This window comes from Engystomops pustulosus, chromosome 3 (genome assembly GCF_040894005.1).
Source record: "Engystomops pustulosus chromosome 3, aEngPut4.maternal, whole genome shotgun sequence".
Taxonomy (NCBI): domain Eukaryota; kingdom Metazoa; phylum Chordata; class Amphibia; order Anura; family Leptodactylidae; genus Engystomops; species Engystomops pustulosus.
In genome coordinates this window covers 57,800,081-57,819,661 of record NC_092413.1, presented here as the reverse complement: position 1 = coordinate 57,819,661, position 19,581 = coordinate 57,800,081, and the positions used below count along the sequence as shown (strand labels likewise).

Genomic DNA, 19,581 nt, shown 5'->3' with positions numbered 1-19,581 from the left:
GCGCCGGACAAGGTAAGTACACGTTTATTCTGTTTAAATAGCCCACCTCATCTCGGCCCTAAGTAAATTTTTATACCCGGATAACCCCTTTAAGAAAAGGGGTTAAATTGTATGAAAGTAGAGCAATGGAACACCTAACAGCCACTCTCTGGGGTACAGTAGACAAATTTCAAGTGCTCCATGAGACTCTTACTGGAGCACTCATGATGTTTCCTAACCCCGCCCCTTCTCTCTTCTGTCCTTTGTCTTGTCCACCCGTGTCTGTCCTCCCAAGGCCATGGCCTACTTCTTGCAATGAGCAATAGATGTTCTTTTCATTGAGAGTTTGCTTTTTTTTAATTTCCTCTACTACCTCTTCATATATGGATCAGTGTACAGCAAAAAAAAAAAAACGTTTGCCCCTAGCAGGGCTGACAGGGAAGTGGAACTGCAATGGGTCACATAAAGCCCGATGACACTGTGATACTGCATACCTGTATATATGGTTGTACATGCATGGCTTATAGCTGTTAAAACTTATTAGGAAAATAAAATTTGGATTACAATGTCAAAAAAAAAATGCATGTCAGGAACAGGTATATTTAGTAAGTATAACTCCAGACAAACTATTTTTTGGGACCTGTTACAATTCGATTTTAAAAATCTTGGGTTGACATGCGAACAAGGATTAACACTTAGGCTTCATCGCAGACGCCTTACAGTTGATCATTGCAGTAAAGTACCGTATATATAAGCCGAGACCCCTAATATTACCACCAAAAACTGGGAAAACCTATTGACTCGAGTATGAGCCGAGGGTGGGAAATGCATTGGTCACAGCCTCCCAACCGGACCACTGGAAGGTATTCAACTTGGCAAATCATTTACTATTTATGAATAGTGCTCAATAAGACTGTTACCCAATTGCTGCTTTTCTCATATACAGTCTTATTTCGTGTATATGTGTTGGATTAAAATGTGCATTGGTTACTAATCCCATAAGCTTTTGAACAACGACATACACAATAATGCATATACCCATGAGGTAACAATTGGAACCTACTGAAGTTTGTTCACCCCAACGTGTACTTCAGCCTCTGTTGCCTAAGCCTGTGGTCCATAATGGAATGGCTTAATATACCGTAATCCAAAAAAGAAGGCAGGACTTCCAATAAAGTGAAAAAGCTTGAAAAAGGCTGCCTGAAGCTGAAACATTGCAGGAGGTGAAATAAATTCATCACTTTATTGGGAGTGCTGCCTTAAGGATACGACCCTATCCATTTTTTTTTTATTGTGCTGTTTTGTTTTTTCCCCATTTTTTTATAGCTTAATAACTATCGGAGATCTGTTATTTTACAAGCAATACACAATCATGGGGATCTAGTTAGAGAAGTGCTTCTGTGGTTACTATAACCAAAGTCAATGATCTGGAAAATAGAGGACATAGAAACATAGCTTGAATAAAGATTGTGAAGATCCTACCGTGTTGCTTCAAACATAGTCATAATTCTTTGGGGTGGATGCCAACTGCCTCATATTTATTGAAACATTTGTCTTAATAACTTGTATTTGTCTTGTGATGTTCTGTGTCTTGTACCCTAATGCTGAGACAATGTTTTCTTTACTGTCATATAATACATTATATTGTGAATAGAGTGATTCTATTTTAATCAGGGCCCCAACAGAGTGGTCATTGTCTGATTGCTGGGGATGCCACCAATGGGGATCATGAAAATGGGGGATCTCCAGTCTATTATAATCCTATGGGTTCTAAGGCTGCTGTGTATATGTTGGCACCACTAAATTCATTACATGAAATTCCATCAGTCCGGTCCCCATGCTGAACCTTTTAAATTTTATAGCAGGCCTTTAAATGTCTGGTACAGATATTTGTTCCTGACGTTGGTTTTAGAGTATGTCCACTTTTCAGCACTAATAAATGCTGAAAACTATAAATAAACGTATTCCTGGAACAATCCCGAACCAACAACTGTATACTGTCCAATTTTATCAATCTTATTAAGATGATTGTGGCTATTAAGAGGATCGTGGCTATTATTACATTTATCTAGATCATTTATTCGCATAGTTTGAGCCTACTCGTTAATTTTCATTATGGAATAATTTTGTCTGTTTTCTTCTCAGCTACAGTATAAACAGAACATTAACTCTAGACTGTAAAACAGCTTATAAATACAGCTGTGTACTGTGAAGTGTCTACAATATGTTTGTAAAATGAGTAAAGAGTTCGGCCCTTCTGTTATGGAAAGAAGAAGAATGTGAAAATATCTTACAAGTCTATTCCCATAAACATTCCTCTTGTAAAAGACCACTTGTTATACATCTGCAAAGTATGTGGTCAGCCCTGGTCATTAGTTACTTCTTTATAGCAGGTACTGTAGAACCTCCCCCAAAACACCTGTTTTAGAAGTCTACCCTTGAGCTAGATGACACTTTCTGTACAGCCTTTGCTTATGAGTCCTCATTACTGAATAGACCATACACCTTCAAGACAAACAACAGAAGTTTTACTCTATATTACTCCCTGTGACTCCCTGTACAGCAAAGGGTCATAAAGCAGGAATTAAGAAGAGGGAAATGGTGGAGACCGCCTTCACCTGATCACTGGTTGGGGCCCTGGGGCTAGCGCCCATGGTGCCTTTCCTTTTAATCTGGCCCTACCCAATTATTATCACCTCCAGTATGTTTAGTGCAGCTGATTTTTCTGGTTATGCTAATACTATGGTTGGTGAATGGGTGCATTTAGTGCACCAAAAAGTCATCAGTTGTTTATGGCTCCACTATAAAGCTCCTTGCATATGAATGGCCCGGGTGATCATACGGATGCATGCAGGAGTGAGGAGGCATGAGCACTTATCACCCCTCTCCATTAAAAGCCGAGCAACAGGTTCTATATATTGCGGCACAGCTGCCCGTATCGGTCATGGTGCGGTGAGACAACCGGTGCTGTCCATATTACCATGAATGTCTATGTGGGTCGCATTGCAGCCGCAAATTTGTGCGGCTATACCAACCGCTCCATACATTTGTCTGCAAGGGACATAATACTGAGGGCTGGATACAGTTGGAAAGTGTGACTGTATCACATCTGTAACTGTATCATATGACCGTAGTATACATTTTGTGTTTATCTTATGGGATTTTAAGTTCCTCACGATTTGTTCCACATGCAGAAATAAGTGACAACATGCAATTGTGATCTTTATACTTTTATTTCAGCATACAGAATGTAGATTCAATGATTGAAATCTGCTTAGTTTCTGCTTTTGTAGGTCTATCTTTTAGGGTTAATAATTCTATATAAATTTAAGAAATTATTTTTCTGTGTATTATTATTATTATTATTATTATTATTTTTTTTTTTTTTTCATTTTTTTAGCTGTACCAAGGTCATTGTTGTTGAAATGTGTTACTTACAATTTATTCTTGTACTTGTAGGCAGATCTGCTGATAAGGAATTCAGGGAATTTTGCCCTCTGGATTACAAATGCCTAATTAACACAAATAGTTATTTGTTCTGAGCAGAAATTCCTTTTCCATATGTGGTACAATGTGTTGGTGGAATATCTGCATTTTTTAACCCTAAAGACATTCAGCATGAATTAGTTGCCAATCATAATATTGCCTTGTACGACTTGTATGTGTTTCTCTTTGTTCTTAGGTTGCTTTTACATTTAGTCTTAATTTTACTTATTCTGTTCCATTGGAGTAACAGAAAAACTAAAATTATGGCACTGATAGATCTGTTTCATGTCAGACTTCAAATGTGCCAATATACCACTACCTCATTGACAATAACAGGGTTAACGTGGTATAGCAGATATTCTATTATGGTGGCCAAATATTTATTTGGCAAATCTACCAACCAGAACATCTACGATGGATAGATGCCACCTATAGAGAATAGAGTGCACACTGACAAGGTGTTTTTTATAGTAAAACTGGGTATTTCAGCAAAAAAGTTAAGATAAGTTAGATCAAACTTTGCTTAGCTAGCTGCTGATCCTAGTCCTTTGTCCCCTAGGAGGGGCCAGTGAGGAGCGGTCCAAACCACATAAACATCCTCAGGGAACCGCTCCGTCATGCGTCTGGTTCAAATTAAAGGGGTTATCCGGGTGTTAAAAATTACTGAGGGCCGGGCAGGGGTGGGCTATTTAAACATAATAAACATGTACTTACCTCGTCTGCCGCTGCTGATGTCCCGGTCCGCGGTCCGTCTCCTCTGTGCGCCAGTTTGATTACAAGGGGGCACAGGGAGCTTCTGGCCGGCCGGAAGCTCCCATCCGACACCATCTCCCAGCGCTTACAACGCTGAGAGATGGGGACAGATGGGAGGAGCCGGCCACATCGCGGACCGGAAGCTCCCTGTGTGTGGCTTCTGTGCCCCTGTAAACAAACAGGGGCACAGATCAGACAGACATTGGCGTCACCGGAGGAGGTAAGTACATGTTTATTATTTTTAAATAGCCCGCCCCAGCCCGGCCTTAAGTAATTTTTAACACCCGGATAACCCCTTTAATAAAATCTGCCCATGTTCACATATTACATGGTCATCGCAGCCAAGAACTGGCTTATACAACATAACATCACTGCAATTTGGAGTAAGAGAGTAATTAAATGGGGAAGAAATGTTTTAGTTTTTTTCTTTAAAACATTCCTTTCTTTTAGACAAATTCATTAAATTGCTGAAAATCCCTTCCAAACCTCCAAATATTTTATTCCTGATTCAGAATTGTATCTGCGCTAAATATTTTATGTTTTTATTCTACATACTTTAAAGAATACTTTGCTTGTTTTTATACATAAAGGGAATCTACCACCAGGATGAAGGACTGTATGAAAATGAGCCAGAGGGGCTTCAGGCTCCATTAAGACCTATTAGCCCCTTAGGCTAATATCCATATAGTCCTTCATCCTAGCAGTAGATGCCCTTTAACATTAGTACATGATTTATTTTATCAGTTCTAATAATGGTACAGTCCATAGACAAACCCCGTGCTAATATGTACCTCTATTTTTTGTCAGATGAACATAATGATGTACAAAAGAAAACATTCACAAAATGGATAAATGCCCGTTTCTCAAAGGTAAGGCACATCACTTTATACCTCAGCCGTTTACATCATTGTTCTATCCAATCCAAGCACAGACTATCAGGGCATGCTGGCAGCTTTAGCAAGAGGGCCATAAATTGTAGATCACTTCTTTACATCATAGTTGAAGATCTGACAATGGTAAGACGGCTTTATTTTGACCTGTATCTTAAGGAATATGTAATTCAAGGTCATATATTGGTGTACTTTAGTGTACCTCATTAGATCAATATCAGGTCTAAACTGTTAGTTCCTAGAAATTTCTTTCATGGTGTACATTTAGCTTAGGATCACTTGACACCACATCTGTAATGTATGTTGAGGGTATATAAGGGAAATATCTCCTGTTGCATATATGCATGAATCATGTTATAGAGCTGAGCAGATTCATTTATGGTTATCATTTATTTATTGAAATCTTTGATCATTCCTGACTTAGAAGCTATGTAGGTGGTCCAAATCGTAGAAAGCTGTCAATCACTGTGTTGGACGGCCCATTGGACCCCCTAACCTCAGAAAACACAGGGGTTTAATTAAAAATAGTCTATATAGCAATGATCTGCTCTATTCCTGCAAATTGAACAGCATTTTCAGCACGAAAGGTTACCTTCATTCGCCAATTGTATCTTTTTGGTTAGTATACAGTGGGATCCTCAGGATAGGTGGTCAGAAGAATGAGCGAAAAAACATCCCTTTTCCAATATGGAATGGGGAGACCCCATTAAAAAGCCACTTATTCCCTATTCCTTGGAAAAGGAATATGTGGCTTTTGTTGCGCAAATCATTCACAGATGCATAAATCTGGGCATCTGTTGTTCTAAAAGTTCTGTACATTTAGCCTCAGTTGTCTCTTTGTATGTATTCTGGAAACAGCAGAAGGGATGCGACAGAAAAAAGTGTGAATGAAGTCTTGACCAGTAGAAGGGCAATGTATCATTATCTGACTCTAATGCTGAATTCTCACTTTGGTGAAGGATTGAAGTCTATTATTCTCACTTTTAGCCAGTAAATAAATGTATGTAAATGCACAAGAAGCGAGGAGCAGTTGATTGAAAATCATTGTGCTGTTGCAGGAATTTCCTGAAAATGCCAGAACCATGATGTATTCTGCTCCCACACCCAGCAGAACCGCCTTTAAACACTTCTGTTGCTTCATTGTACAGTTTTCCATGGCTTGGTCCAAACATTTGTATGTACAGGCAGTCCCCGGGTTACGTACAAGATAGGGTCTGGAGGTTTGTTCTTAAGTTGAATTTGTATGTAAGTCGAAACTGTATATTTTATAATTGTAGATCCAGACAAAAAAAATTTGGGCCCCAGTGACAATTGGAGTTTAAACATTTTTTGCTGTAATGGGACCAAGGATTATCAATAAAGCTTCATTACAGACACCTTATAGCTGATCATTACAGTCTGGGACTATAGTAAAGCATCCAGAAAGGTCACCAGAGGTCAGAGGGGCCTGTCTGTAACTATGAGTTGTCTGTAAGTCGGGTGTCCTTAAGTAGGGGACCGCCTGTAATTGTACATTTAACTTGGTTGTTGCATTTTTTTTAATGCATATTCCGTATGTCTATTTGAAACTAAGGAATGGTTATTTTCCTGCATGAAATCCCAAACAGCCATGACATTTGACATTTACAAACTGTTTGATGTGATCAAAGGCCATTACTGATTTCAGCTTTCAGACGTATTTACTGTGATACTATATGGTGATGATTAACTATAGAGTCTGGCTACATATAGACCTAAAGTAGTGAAGGTGTCTCAGGAGGTGAAAACTGAAAAGGAAGGTTTTATCTAGGTTTGGGTAAATATCTGAGATAAAATGGGAGTAGGTTGCTGAATGGATGTCTATTGACCAAGCATTTTCCTGACCGTGTCATGTATGCTTTAGTCCTTGTTGGCCTTTATAGTCATGTACACTGGATGTACATGGAGCCTTACACCTACTAAGAAGATTAGACAGAATTGTTTGGGCAGAGTCTTGTACACTAGTCATTGTTTGCAACATTAGTTCTCTTTGGCACATGAATGTCATACCTAAACTAGCACATTTCTATATGGATCTCCAAAGGTACATAACTTTATTTAAATTGAATAGTCTGTTGTTTGTTGTTAACAATGGTAGTTCATTACAATAATTTAGCATTTTTGTTGTAACTGTTTAGGTCTTATTATAATTGACAACCTAATGTTATCACTGTAATTTAGTTTTGAGTTTCCTTGTTAAATACTTTGTACTACACAGCTTTTTAAAATTATGGTGCTCGAGTCCAGATCTGTCATTAGGAATTTAGGGAGGTGGTGGTGAGGGGGGGGGGGGGTTGGATCTTATCCCTTGACACTGCCCTTTACAATGGGTACATTAGGTTTCCATATTCTGTTATTTTATTTTGTTATATCATCTCCACTAAATTTATTAGACAAGTCAAAAAAATAAAACCACCGACTTGATCAATAAATACTGACATTTTTTCTAAATAATGACACTCTTCCAAAACCAATTATAATATTCCGTATATACTCAAGTATAAGCCGACCCGAATATAAGCCGAGACCCCTAATTTTACTACCGAAAACTGGGAAAACCTATTGACTCGAGTATAAGCCCAGGGTGGTAAATGCATTGGCCACAGTCTCCAGTATATAGCCAGCAAGCCCTCTGTAGTATATAGCCAGCCTCCCCCCAGTAGTATATAGCCAGCCAGCCCCCAGTAGTATACAGCCAGCAACAATACCTAAGCAACTTTATCTGAGAGGGATGGAGTAATAACTCAGTGACTCTCTCTGTAGGGACTATTTGTTTGCTACTGGTGACAAAAAATTCAAACCTATACAAGAAAGGCCAGACTTCCACAAATATATTTTACACCAGCAAAACCAATTATAAATAACCCCCTTACATAATATACTGTATATATTCTTGAGTATAAGCCAAGTTTTTCAGCACAAAAAATGTGCTGAAAACCCCTAACTCGGCTTATACTTGAAAAAAAAAACACTCTGTACTCACCTTTCCAATGCCCCCGCCTGTCCTCTTCTGTCTTCTGAACCATCGGCTCCGTCTTCAGGTCTCAGCAGGCTGCGTTGCACACACACCATGATGTCAGCCACTTGCCAAGATCAGTGTGTGCGCCGCCATCGTCACACACTAGGTTGTCAGCAAGCGGCTGACCTCATAGTATATGCGATGGCAGCACGCAGGGTTCAGATTACCTGCGGGGGGGGGGGCGTCGGAAAGATGAGTACAGTTTTTTTTTTTTTTTTTTTTTTTTAAGGCTTGACTGGGGGCTCCTGGCTATATGCAAGGGGGCAGGTGCTGGCTATATACTGGGGGGGGGGGGCTGGTGCTGGCTATATACTGGGGGGGGCTGGTGCTGGCTATATACTGGGGGGGGGGCTGGTGCTGGCTATATACTGGGGGGGCAGGCGCTGGCTATATACTGGGGGGGCAGGCGCTGGCTATATACTGGGAGGGGGAGGCGCTGGCTATATACTGGGGGGGCAGGCGCTGGCTATATACTGGGAGGGGGAGGCGCTGGCTATATACTGGGTGGTGCAGGTGCTGGCTATATACTGGGGGGTGCAGGCGCTGGCTATATACTGGGAGGGGGAGGCGCTGGCTATATACTGGGAGGGGGAGGCGCTGGCTATATACTGGGAGGGGGAGGCGCTGGCTATATACTGGGAGGGGGAGGCGCTGGCTATATACTGGGGGGGGGGAGGCGCTGGCTATATACTGGGGGGTGCAGGCGCTGGCTATATACTGGGGGGTGCAGGCGCTGGCTATATACTGAGGGGGGGAAGGCGCTGGCTGTATACTGAGGGGGGGAAGGCGCTGGCTGTATACTGGGGGGGCAGGCGTTGGCTGTATACTGGGGGGGGCAGGCGCTGGCTGTATACTGGGAGGGGGAGGCGCTGGCTATATACTGGGGGGGCAGGCGCTGGCTATATACTGGGGGGTGCAGGCGCTGGCTATATACTGGGGGGTGCAGGCGCTGGCTATATACTGGGGGGTGCAGGCGCTGGCTATATACTGGGGGGTGCAGGCGCTGGCTATATACTGAGGGGGGGAAGGCGCTGGCTGTATACTGGGGGGGGGCAGGCGCTGGCTGTATACTGGGGGGGCAGGCGCTGGCTGTATACTATATGCTGCTGATACAGCAAGGGGCTGCTGTTTTTACTCAGGGCCGGGGGCTGGCTATATAGTGGTTTTATAATGACAGCAATATTTTGCCCTAATAATAATAATTCTTTATTTATATAGCGCACACAGATTACGCAGCGCTGCACAAGCATATCAAATCCCTGTCCCCATGGGGCTCACAATCTAAACAACCTAACAGTATGTTTTGAAGTGTGGGAGGAAACCGGAGTACCCGGAGGAAACCCACGCAAACACGGAGAGAACATACAAACTCTTTGCAGATGTTGACCTGGGTGGGATTCGAACCCAGGACCCCAGTGCTGCAAGGCAGAAGTGCTACTCACTCTGCCACAGTGCCGCCCCATAGTAAAGTTAATATTATTCTATTCTATACTAGGGGTGCTGGCTATATACTAGGGGGCTGCTAATTATATACTGGGGGACATGGGCTACTGGCCATATACTAGGGGGCAGAGGCTGGCTATATACTAGGGGGATGTTATCTATATACAGGGGAAATGTGCGTACTAGCTATATGCTGGGGACAGTGACTGCTGGCTATATATTGGGGGACAGATGGCTGGCTGGCTATATACTGGTGAGGCTGTGACCAATTCATTTCCCACCCTAGGCTTATATTGAAGTCAATAGGTTTTCCCAGGTTTTTGTGTTACACATACACATATGCTGTACATAGATATAACATACACACATTTAGTAAATAGACAGCATACACACATAAATACAATATATACACACCTTACAACATGGTGCCCCCCGCTGGTCCTCTTCTGCCTTCTGAAGCTCGGGCTCAGTCTTCGGGCCCCCATGCGCTGTGTCACACACTCCATGACGTCAGCTGCTTGCTTACGTCATTGTGTGTGTGTGTCGCCATTGCCACACACTTTGATGTTAGCAAGCTTCAGACAGAAGAGAACCAGTGGGGGGCGTTGGAAAGGTGAGTACACATATTTTCTTTAAGCTAGGCAGGGCGCTGCTGGCTATATCCTGGGGGGCAGACAATGGCCTTTCCTGTAACAGTATTTACAAAATCGGGGAAGGGGGGGGGGGAGACAGCACTACTCCAGGGCTGTATAGCTCCATCATTGTCCAGAGGATTATGGGAATGTGAAAAATATGGATGCCACACAGGGGTCAACTCTTTACTGTCCCTAGTTGTGGATCAGTGTATAGGTATAGTTTGAATTCTGGAATTGATCTAATTCCAATTCAGAAGCAACAAAACAGGTCCGCCCAGGCAGGAAAATAGAAAATTTCTACACAATAGTCAAATTTCAGGGGGTGGTAGAGGAAGCCTATCCCCTGCGAAATCAGATTTTTTTTTTTTTTTGGATACAAATTATAGATTGGAGGGAATGCCTTTAGAACAATCCATAATTTTCTCTGTTCTCCTTCTGAACACTAGCAGAGAAGCATTTTTGTACAACCGCCAGAACCATATAAATGTTTCAAAACATCCTGTATTTATTCTAGTACAAGAGCCAGCTGGATCGGAGACAGCCTGTAAATGGTCCTGTGTCTGATTTCACTTTACAATGTCAACTATACTAGCAGTGAAGACAGAGCCTGTAAACTGTGAAGTGCTATTCATCTATATTTTATACCATAGTTACTTTTGTAATGCACTAAAAGAATACTATAGATCGTTTAGTAATGACTAAGGATATCATAAACTATTCTAAAAGTATGCTTAGTATTTTATGAGCAAGAGCAACGGTGATTTGATTCCTGCATAAGAAGTATTTAAATTAAAAAAAACATTAAGAAACGGGTTCAGAGAAGCAGGAGAATATTAGGACTTTCTGGTATTTGTGAATTCTGCAAATTATGTCCCTGGGCAGGTCTTCGAAGCGGGCCAAGCATGTAAAGAGCAATGAGCTCTGTCCGGCTACAGAGGTGTATCGGCCAGCCAGTCAGCAGGAGCTAATCAGACATGTTTCTTGTCTCTGCCATAAACAGGGCACGCCCCCTTAAGAGCTTGTGTAATATATTTTTTTCTGCGAGTAGTTGAAAACCAAACAGTGTATATTTTCTTTTTAAAATTGTAATTTTGTGAGTTCAGAAACTTTACAGTCAAAACTGTAAATGTATCAAATGTTTTAGACTCTTTTGAATAGTATAACAAAATGGACCTAGGAAAGGGAGTGTGATTTAACATGCAAAGTCCAACAGAATTGGGTCACATGCCCTATGTTAAAGATGCACCAAAAAGAAAACGGTGCACTCTGTTGGAGATGTGCAGGGGGCACCAGATTTATAAAGAATGTGCACCAGAAATCCTGAATCTGGAGCCCCCTGCACACTACTCAGGCAAATTGCATTTAGTATAGTTTGCACTGTTGTAAGGAAATGTGACCCACTGGGGCTCATTTACTAAGGGCTCCGCGGCCGCACTTTCGTCGGGTTTCCCGACTTTTTCCGTTTTGCACCGAATTCCGCCGGGGTTTTGGTGCACGCGATCGGATTTCGGCGGAATCGCGTCGGCTTTTACGCAACTGAAATGGGGGGGGGGGCGTGGCCGATGGAAGACCCGACAGAATCGGAAAAACTGCTGAATTAAAAAAAACTAAGTGTGCCGCAAAATGAAGTACTCGCATGCACCGAGAAGAACCAGGTGAACTCCGGCGGACCTTGGCGCAGCAGCGCCCTCGGACTCATGACCTTAGTGAATCGCCGGAAGACCCGAATCCTCGTCGGAGAACGCGCCGCTGGATCACGACAGGACCGGGTAAGTAAATCTGCCCCATTATGTTCTATTGTGCAACTTTTTCTATGTGTTTTTTATTTTCATGGAGATTCAATGTACTACTTGATTGTCTTGTCTTAAAAGTATAACATGAGAAATATAATAGCTAAAAGAATAAAAAGCTTTGCACACTTAAAGTATAAAATAGAACAATTCATGAAGCTATGGAGGGGGCCTGAACAGCAAAAGTGAGGAAATTAGGTATTTTTTTCAGTCGATTTTTACAGCATTTTTAAACTATTCTTGGTTATTTTAGGGGATTCTGGGGAATTTCGCATCAGTTTTGACCACATTAAACTGCAGGCAGTACATATAGGCCCTGGAGAGCTGTGTAAAGTGAACTTTTAATTGAGGTTTTCAGCTCCTGCAATTGCTCTGGTGGGTCTTTCAACCTGATGAGCTTTCTTCTCTTTGCAATGAACTGTTCCCTTCCTCTTTGCTAAATGACTGCTGTAAGAATCCAACCAAAATCTTGGTAACGCTTCTAATAATAGCTGAAGGGAGTAGCTGTGGAGCAGCACAGTGCAAAGAGCAGACAGCTCTTCAGGCCTTGCTAGATCTACAGAGCTGGATTTTGGCTTCACTTTTCACTGACACCTGTTACTGACAACTACATACACAAAAGCATGTATGCTCTTTGTATGGTCAAAACTGCTGACAGATTGCCTTAAATTAATCATGTTGATACTTATGACTAGTATTTTATAAAGAAATAAAGATATAAGTAGTTACATATGTTAAACAGTAATACTTTTTAATTATTATACTATTGGTTCTATGGGTTTATGTTATTTGCCTATTGTCAGGGTTTGTCGGTCTGTGGTCTCCCTGGACCACCGCGGGAGGTGGTACTAGCCGACACCTGGGACCGGAATCTAAGTGGCATCTGGTTTTTACCAGAGCCCGCCGCAAAGCGGGATGGTCTTCCTGCGGCAGGTTGCCACCAGGTCGTTCCACAGGTGTGACCAGGCCATGGTGGCAGCCGAGGTTGCAGAGCAGAAACAGAGTCCAGGCTCCAGGTCAGAAACGGGCATGGAGTCAGGGCAGGCGGCAGAGATGCAGAGGTCAGGTCAGAGTTAGCCGTGCCACTGAGAGGAGCACGGGTGTGCCCGCAATCTGAGACTTGGATCGTGGGGGCAACGGTGACACCTATAAATGTGTCATTTATAGGCGGTATTGGTGGTGGTAATTTATAGTGATATAAAAATTTACCATTTACACTAATCTATTCCTACCAAAAGTAAAGATACATTTATTACATTTTTTTTCTTAGTGTTCTAGTGTGTTGCATATACAGTACTCCAAGAAAACAATGTGCTTATTAAAATATAACTGAAGACCGCTTAATTTTATTTCCAGTTCCTGGGTACTGCAGTCTAAACTTTCCAAGCCTGGGATTATAAGTGGTTTCAAAGTCTTGAAATAGTTCTCTGTAAGCATGGAAACAGTGGATAGTTTTGATATACTATTCATGTTGAGTAAAAACAACTGGTAAGGAAAGGGCTCAGAAAAGAATGTGCTGCATAGCTGCATAGCTTTTCTGGATTTTTTTTTCCTTTTTATGAAGCTATTGATATATATGTGTGTAAAAAATATCATTAATTTATGACAGGTTCTTTTATTTAACTACACAGAACCTATCCTTTCTTTCTTAAAATAGTTCTCAGAGACATTCACCCAAAAACAAAGTTTGAAAATGCCTTGCTCATTCTCCCAAATCATGGGGACAGTTGACAGAGCTGTCCGAGTCATGGATCCTCAGGAACACTTCGGTTCTCTCCCTCCACACCCCCTCCTTTCTAGAGACTTGGTCACCTTACTGATAAAGTCTGTCTTATAAGAGGGTCTTCTCCCTGCTCCAGACATATGCAATGAGCAGTTGAGTCTTCACCTTCACTGTCTCACTGTCTCAGGGACCATTTTACACGCAAGTTCTTCATGCAGTGGGTTAGATGTTAGATGCCTGCAATGAGAAGTGAAGCCAAGGTGAAGACTCCTCCTTGTTTCATATAAGCACAACGAGCAGTGAAGACTGTGCTTATGCACACATGTGTGAGATAGAAAATACAGATTACAGCAGCAATACAGTCACAAACCATAGTGATGTGTGACTGCGGTCCGTTGCAGGACAGAAGATGGCCGCCGGTCACATGCCCACATCACATGTCCTGCACCTGCCTGGGCAGGTCATGTGATCACCACTATGTTTGGCTGTAGTTGGTTGGTTGCAGGCTATCCAGTATGGACAGTGTTGTGGTGATGGCAGTTACACATCATTACTATGGTAACAGAGCAAGAAAGCCTGTTACATCATCACTGGGAGCAGAGCATAAGTGGTAGGAGGAGTTACTGAGAACCAAAGGATCATGGAACTTGTATTTTCCAGTGTCAGCCATCTTAGTGATAACTCCACCTACTTTAGTGAGGCCATACATTTTGTAAATCATAAAATCAAACTATTTAAGCTCCGTTTTGTGACTAATGACATTGAGTAATGTTGTATTCATTTATTTATTTCATCATGGGTTTTTGTGTCAGACGTTCATATTCCCGGAATACCCCTTTAATGGAAGGCTAGGTCAATCAGTATTCAATTAGTGGGACCTAGACTTTAAAACCCCCATAGATCATCTGCTTGAAGAACACTTCATTGTCTTACTCAACAGCTTTATACTTTTACTAGCCCCTGTGCCTGCTATTTCCATCTTCTGAATGAGAATGGTACGGAGTTGTAATACTAGACATCGCCACTACTAAATGTGCAGCACTGTGCCTTGCAAACAGTGAATAGGAGGGAGAAGAAAATCCTAAACACTTTAAACAGCCAATTGTGGATTGGATATATCCCCACTTATCTAACTTTATTGGTCCAATTGAACAATGTGTTCTAATGGGAAGTTACCTAATGAAAGTTACCTAATGAATGCGCTAAGTTCTAAAAGTAAATGAATGACATATAACCAAGCACATAATTATTTTATTCTTTCTTTCATCCCATATAGAGTGGCAAAGTACCAATCAAGGACCTGTTTGTAGATCTTAAAGATGGAAGGAAGCTGCTGGATTTGTTGGAAGGGCTCACTGGAACGTCTTTGGTCAGTATATAATTTATAGAACCTATGTAACGTTTCCTCCAAAATGTGTGTTTATTGACTGTAAGCCAAAGTTTGTACATGTTGATAGTAACATGGGAAATGAAAAAGTTGGATTTTATTAGACACCTCTTTTCCATACATTTGTATTATATTGGTGCAGTTTCTCTTGCATCAGCCAGGTTGATACTAGACAACTGAGGATAATACCCAAGAAGGGCTTGTGAATATAGTGTAATTTGCTGACCGCCATCCAGTATGGCTAGGGATGCTTCAGCCAGTAACGCTGGTGATGCTTCAGCCAGTAATGCTAATGATGCTTATACTAGTAACTCTACTGTTGCTTCAGCCAGTAATGCTAGTGATGCTTCAGCCAGTAACGCTAGTGATGCTTCAACTAGTAACTCTACTGTTGCTTCAGCCAGTAATGCTAGTGATGCTTCAACTAGTAACTCTACTGTTGCTTCAACGCTAAGGACGCTTTAGCCAGTAATGCTAGCGACGCTTTAGCCAGTATCGCTAAGGACTCTTTAGCCAGTATCGCTAAGGACTCTTTAGCCAGTATCGCTAAGGACGCTTTAGCCAGTATCGCTAAGGACGCTTTAGCCAGTATCGCTAAGGACGCTTTAGCCAGTATCGCTAAGGACGCTTTAGCCAGTATCGCTAGCGACGCTTTAGCCGGTAACGCTAGCGACGCTTTAGCCAGTAACGCTAGCGACGCTTTAGCCAGTAACGCTAGCGACGCTTTAGCCAGTAACGCTAGCGACGCTTTAGCCAGTAACGCTAGCGACGCTTTAGCCAGTAACGCTAGCGACGCTTTAGCCAGTAACGCTAGCGACGCTTTAGCCAGTAACGCTAGCGACGCTTTAGCCAGAATGTCTAGTTATTTTTTTCAGCCAATATAGCTAGTCATAGGGCTATTAATTTTACTGATAGATAATAATAGGGAATTGTGTCATTATAAGCCAGGCAATCATACAAACAGGCAAACAGCAAAGAATCTTCTACATAGACTCAAGCCAAGGACAATATATTGAAGGGGTTTTCCACATTGAGCAAATAATTCATATGGTTTGTGTAAAGAATAGTTTTACTCCTACTATAGTATTCAGTTAAGTGAATTATGAGCTGTCCTCCTCTACCATTGCCCCATAATACACATGTATACATCCCTCATGAATATACTGGCCTAATAAACTGCCAAAAGGCGTAAAATTTGTGAGCAGTATTGCCACCCGTATTATGGAATTGATGCTGCAATATGTTGATTTTGCATTTGATCAGACCTTCAGCAACTGTACAATTGTATTGTATTTTGCAACTTCTTTTTTTTTTTTTTTTTCGTGAAAACTTTGACTTCAAAAGTTCCTGGCAGCTGATCACCTTACTTGGTAAAATAGCATGGACACTTAACCAAGCCAACCACGCATCTTCGTCAAGGGGGTTGTAAATAAATGTTGGCTATCCGATAACTCCTAGTAATGGGGCAGCTTACCATTATACTATGTAAAAGACAGCAGAGACTGGCTCAATTTGTTTTATAGTCAGCATGATGTCATTTCCTAACTTTTCCCACATGAGAATAGATCAATTATTCTTTTTTCTCCAGGGAATCATATTTTCCATCAACGGAAAAGGCATCACGAATGTTAGGTAAAATATAAAGTGTAGCATTGCCTACACAGAGAATTCTTGTAAGAACATGTCTTCAGATTCTAGTAGTTTTATAGTTACAGGAACACTATCAGAATATGGATTACGTTATCCCAGGCAGGTAGGAGATAAGATTCTCTGGAGGCTTTAGTGGCAGTCATCAAAGAGAAATATGTTTTCCTTTGATTCCAGCATGGCTTTATAATTCCGGTACATTAGTAAATGTGTCTTAGTCTTTCTTTGGAACACCCTGACTTTTTCATGGTGAATATTTCTGCCTTTCTTAAATATGGTGATCAAATATATAAACTTCATTTCTATCTTCTCTATTGGGAAAGCAGAAATATATACTACATTAAAGTAAATCTACCATCAGATTAGGAAATAAACCAGTATCTTATCATGTACTCTTCTGGTTGAAAAGCGTTTAAAAACCTGTATATGGCATAACTGATCCCTTAAGCGCTTATTTCACTCCTAGTTTTTCTTTCGTAGCTTCCCCCAGCCAGTTTTCCTCTTCTCGTGAATTTATGCACATTTCTTGCGAAATTTCTGCTATGTGAATTTGTAGCCCCAAAATGCATGCTTATGAATTCATGAGAAGAGTATGACATCACTGACTGGGCGAATCTTCGGAGGAGTGATATCAGTGCTCCAAGGGGCATGTCTGTGAAGGGGACTGGTACCTCATTTACATATTTTGTAAAAGTTAGTTTTTCAACTGGATAAATACAAATGAAAAATATAGACATTCCCTTGAGTCACTGTTCCCAGCATGTTGTATTGGTTTGTTATGTCATAATCTGAGGGTTGGTTTCCTTCAGGTGGTTCAGCTTGTATGAGGAAAACCCTTTCAAACTGCTCCCTGAGTATGCGCAGCCTGTCCCCCCCCCCCTCAGGATGCGCAGCCTGTCCCCCCCCCCCTCAGGGCGCGCAGCCTATCCCCCCCCCTCAGGGCGCGCAGCCTGTCCCCCCCCCCTCAGGGCGCGCAGCCTGTCCCCCCCCCCCCTCAGGGCGCGCAGCCTGTCCCCCCCCCCTCAGGGCGCGCAGCCTGTCCCCCCCCCCTCAGGGCATGCAACCTGCCCCCCCCCCTCAGGGCGCGCAGCCTGTCCCCCCCCCCTCAGGGCGCGCAGCCTGTCCCCCCCCCCTCAGGGTGCGCAGCCTTTCCCCCCCCCCTCAGGGTGCGCAGCCTGTCCCCCCCCCCCTCAGGGCGCGCAGCCTGTCCCCCCCCCCTCAGGGCGCGCAGCCTGTTCCCCCCCCCCTCAGGGCGCGCAGCCTGTTCCCCCCCCCTCAGGGCGCGCAGCCTGTTCCCCCCCCCCTCAGGGCGCGCAGCCTGTTCCCCCCCCCCTCAGGGCGCGCAGCCAGCCCCCCAGTACTAATATATACAGCTGACACCCATAAAAAAAATAAACCTGGTACTTACCTCCAGCCCCAGCGCTCCCCAGCAGCTTCTCATCCTCTTCTCCCTCCAGCAGCCGTGTTGTGTGTAGTGACCCAGGCTAGGGAGTGTGATGGCATTATCACGTGTGAGGCCTGTGTCCTGCAGAGCGTTGCACTCGGGCGTGCTGTGCTGTACTGCTCTGCTTATCAATTACGTAATGTAATGTAAATGATCATTCAGGTAGTACGGACTTGCCAGTGTTTGGCGAGTCCAAAATACCGGCGCGATTTGCTGCTCTTTACAAGGGTCCGCATTTTGCTGCCTGAGGAGGGGACTTCACCCCGCCTCATGGTAGATGTGGCCCTGTACACGGGCAGGTCCTAAAGTAGTGCGAGATGCTTACATTAATTTACATTCTTTCTTTATCTTCTAATAGCCCTGTTTTGGAGAAAAGCATCTTTTAAAATTATGCTTATGAGCCTCAGGGGCTTCTTTCTATGTTGCAAAAGGCCCTTCTGGCACACTCACTGCTAACTGTGCACACCTCTGTTTGACGTTGCAGCCCTATTCTTCCGTCCCCTGCCAAAAAGTCAATGAAGGGGCTTCTGTGACATAGGCAAGGAGCCCCGGGTTCATTTGCAAAGTTTTAAAGGACAATTTTCTCCAAAAGAGCCCATTAGATGATTGCGAAAGAATGGAACCTGTTTTAGGGGACACATACCAGTGTGTAAGACACCATTATGATTAGTACAACAAAGGGCTGTGAACCCCTAATGGAAAAGATAGCACAGTGATAGCAGCTGCCTATACAGCATTACCTGGCAGCTTAATAGTAATTTGAAAATGGCAATGCATTTATTTGTCTATGGTAATGTATGTAACTGTCCTATAATGTATGTATTCATTTTCTCTGGGATTAATAAAATTGTATTGTATTATTTGTATTGTAAAGAAAAATGGGTCTTCCACTACAGAAAATGAATAACCTATATAATCGGAAATGGTTTTTATTTTATGTTTTTAACTTTAGCCAAAGGAACGAGGGTCTACAAGAGTTCATTCTCTAAATAATGTCAACAGGGTGCTACAAATTTTACATCAGAACAATGTAAGTTTCTCTTAACTATTACTAATTTTATGAGTATAGATTTTATTTTTTTGCTTGTTTCAAGAACATGTCTTTTGCTTTATATTTTATACTAAATAGAAGTTTCTCCAGATATGGAAAATGTGTTAAAGGGGATGTTCAAAATGTGATTATTAATTAATTCATAGGATAGGGCAGTGTTGGCAAAGCCATGTTATGGGTCCCAGAGGTGGCACTGAGAGCTCTTTCTCTCTGAGCACCCAAGCCATCACTCCAGCGCAGAGTTCACTAAGCAATATATCTTTCTGCAGTCCGAGGAAGCCTAGGACGTGCCACGCTAAGTGCTTTTATAAAGTGT

At 42.4% G+C, this 19,581-nt stretch overlaps 1 protein-coding gene and 1 long non-coding RNA gene across 8 annotated transcripts in view; one reads left to right on the top strand and one right to left on the bottom strand.

Moving 5' to 3' along the window:
- The window catches only part of LOC140121378 (uncharacterized), a 28,277-nt gene extending 14,123 nt beyond the window's left edge, over nt 1–14,154 (bottom strand). The window contains exons 1-2 of the long non-coding RNA XR_011854077.1: nt 14,107–14,154; nt 13,826–13,973 (exon numbers count right to left, since the gene is read on the bottom strand). This is a non-coding gene — a long non-coding RNA (uncharacterized lncRNA). The remainder of the gene's footprint in view (nt 1–13,825; nt 13,974–14,106) is intronic.
- UTRN (utrophin) overlaps nt 1–19,581 on the top strand; it is a 457,412-nt gene that overhangs the window by 45,330 nt on the left and 392,501 nt on the right. For 6 of the 7 annotated variants that reach the window (XM_072140867.1, XM_072140861.1, XM_072140863.1 and 3 more), the window contains 3 exons: nt 5,026–5,087; nt 15,013–15,105; nt 19,167–19,244. In XM_072140867.1, coding sequence (XP_071996968.1) covers nt 5,026–5,087; nt 15,013–15,105; nt 19,167–19,244 — 233 coding nt within the window. Of the gene's footprint in view, nt 1–5,025; nt 5,088–14,376; nt 14,432–15,012; nt 15,106–19,166; nt 19,245–19,581 lie in introns of those variants that run through there. The other variant, XM_072140864.1, reaches the window with a different exon arrangement.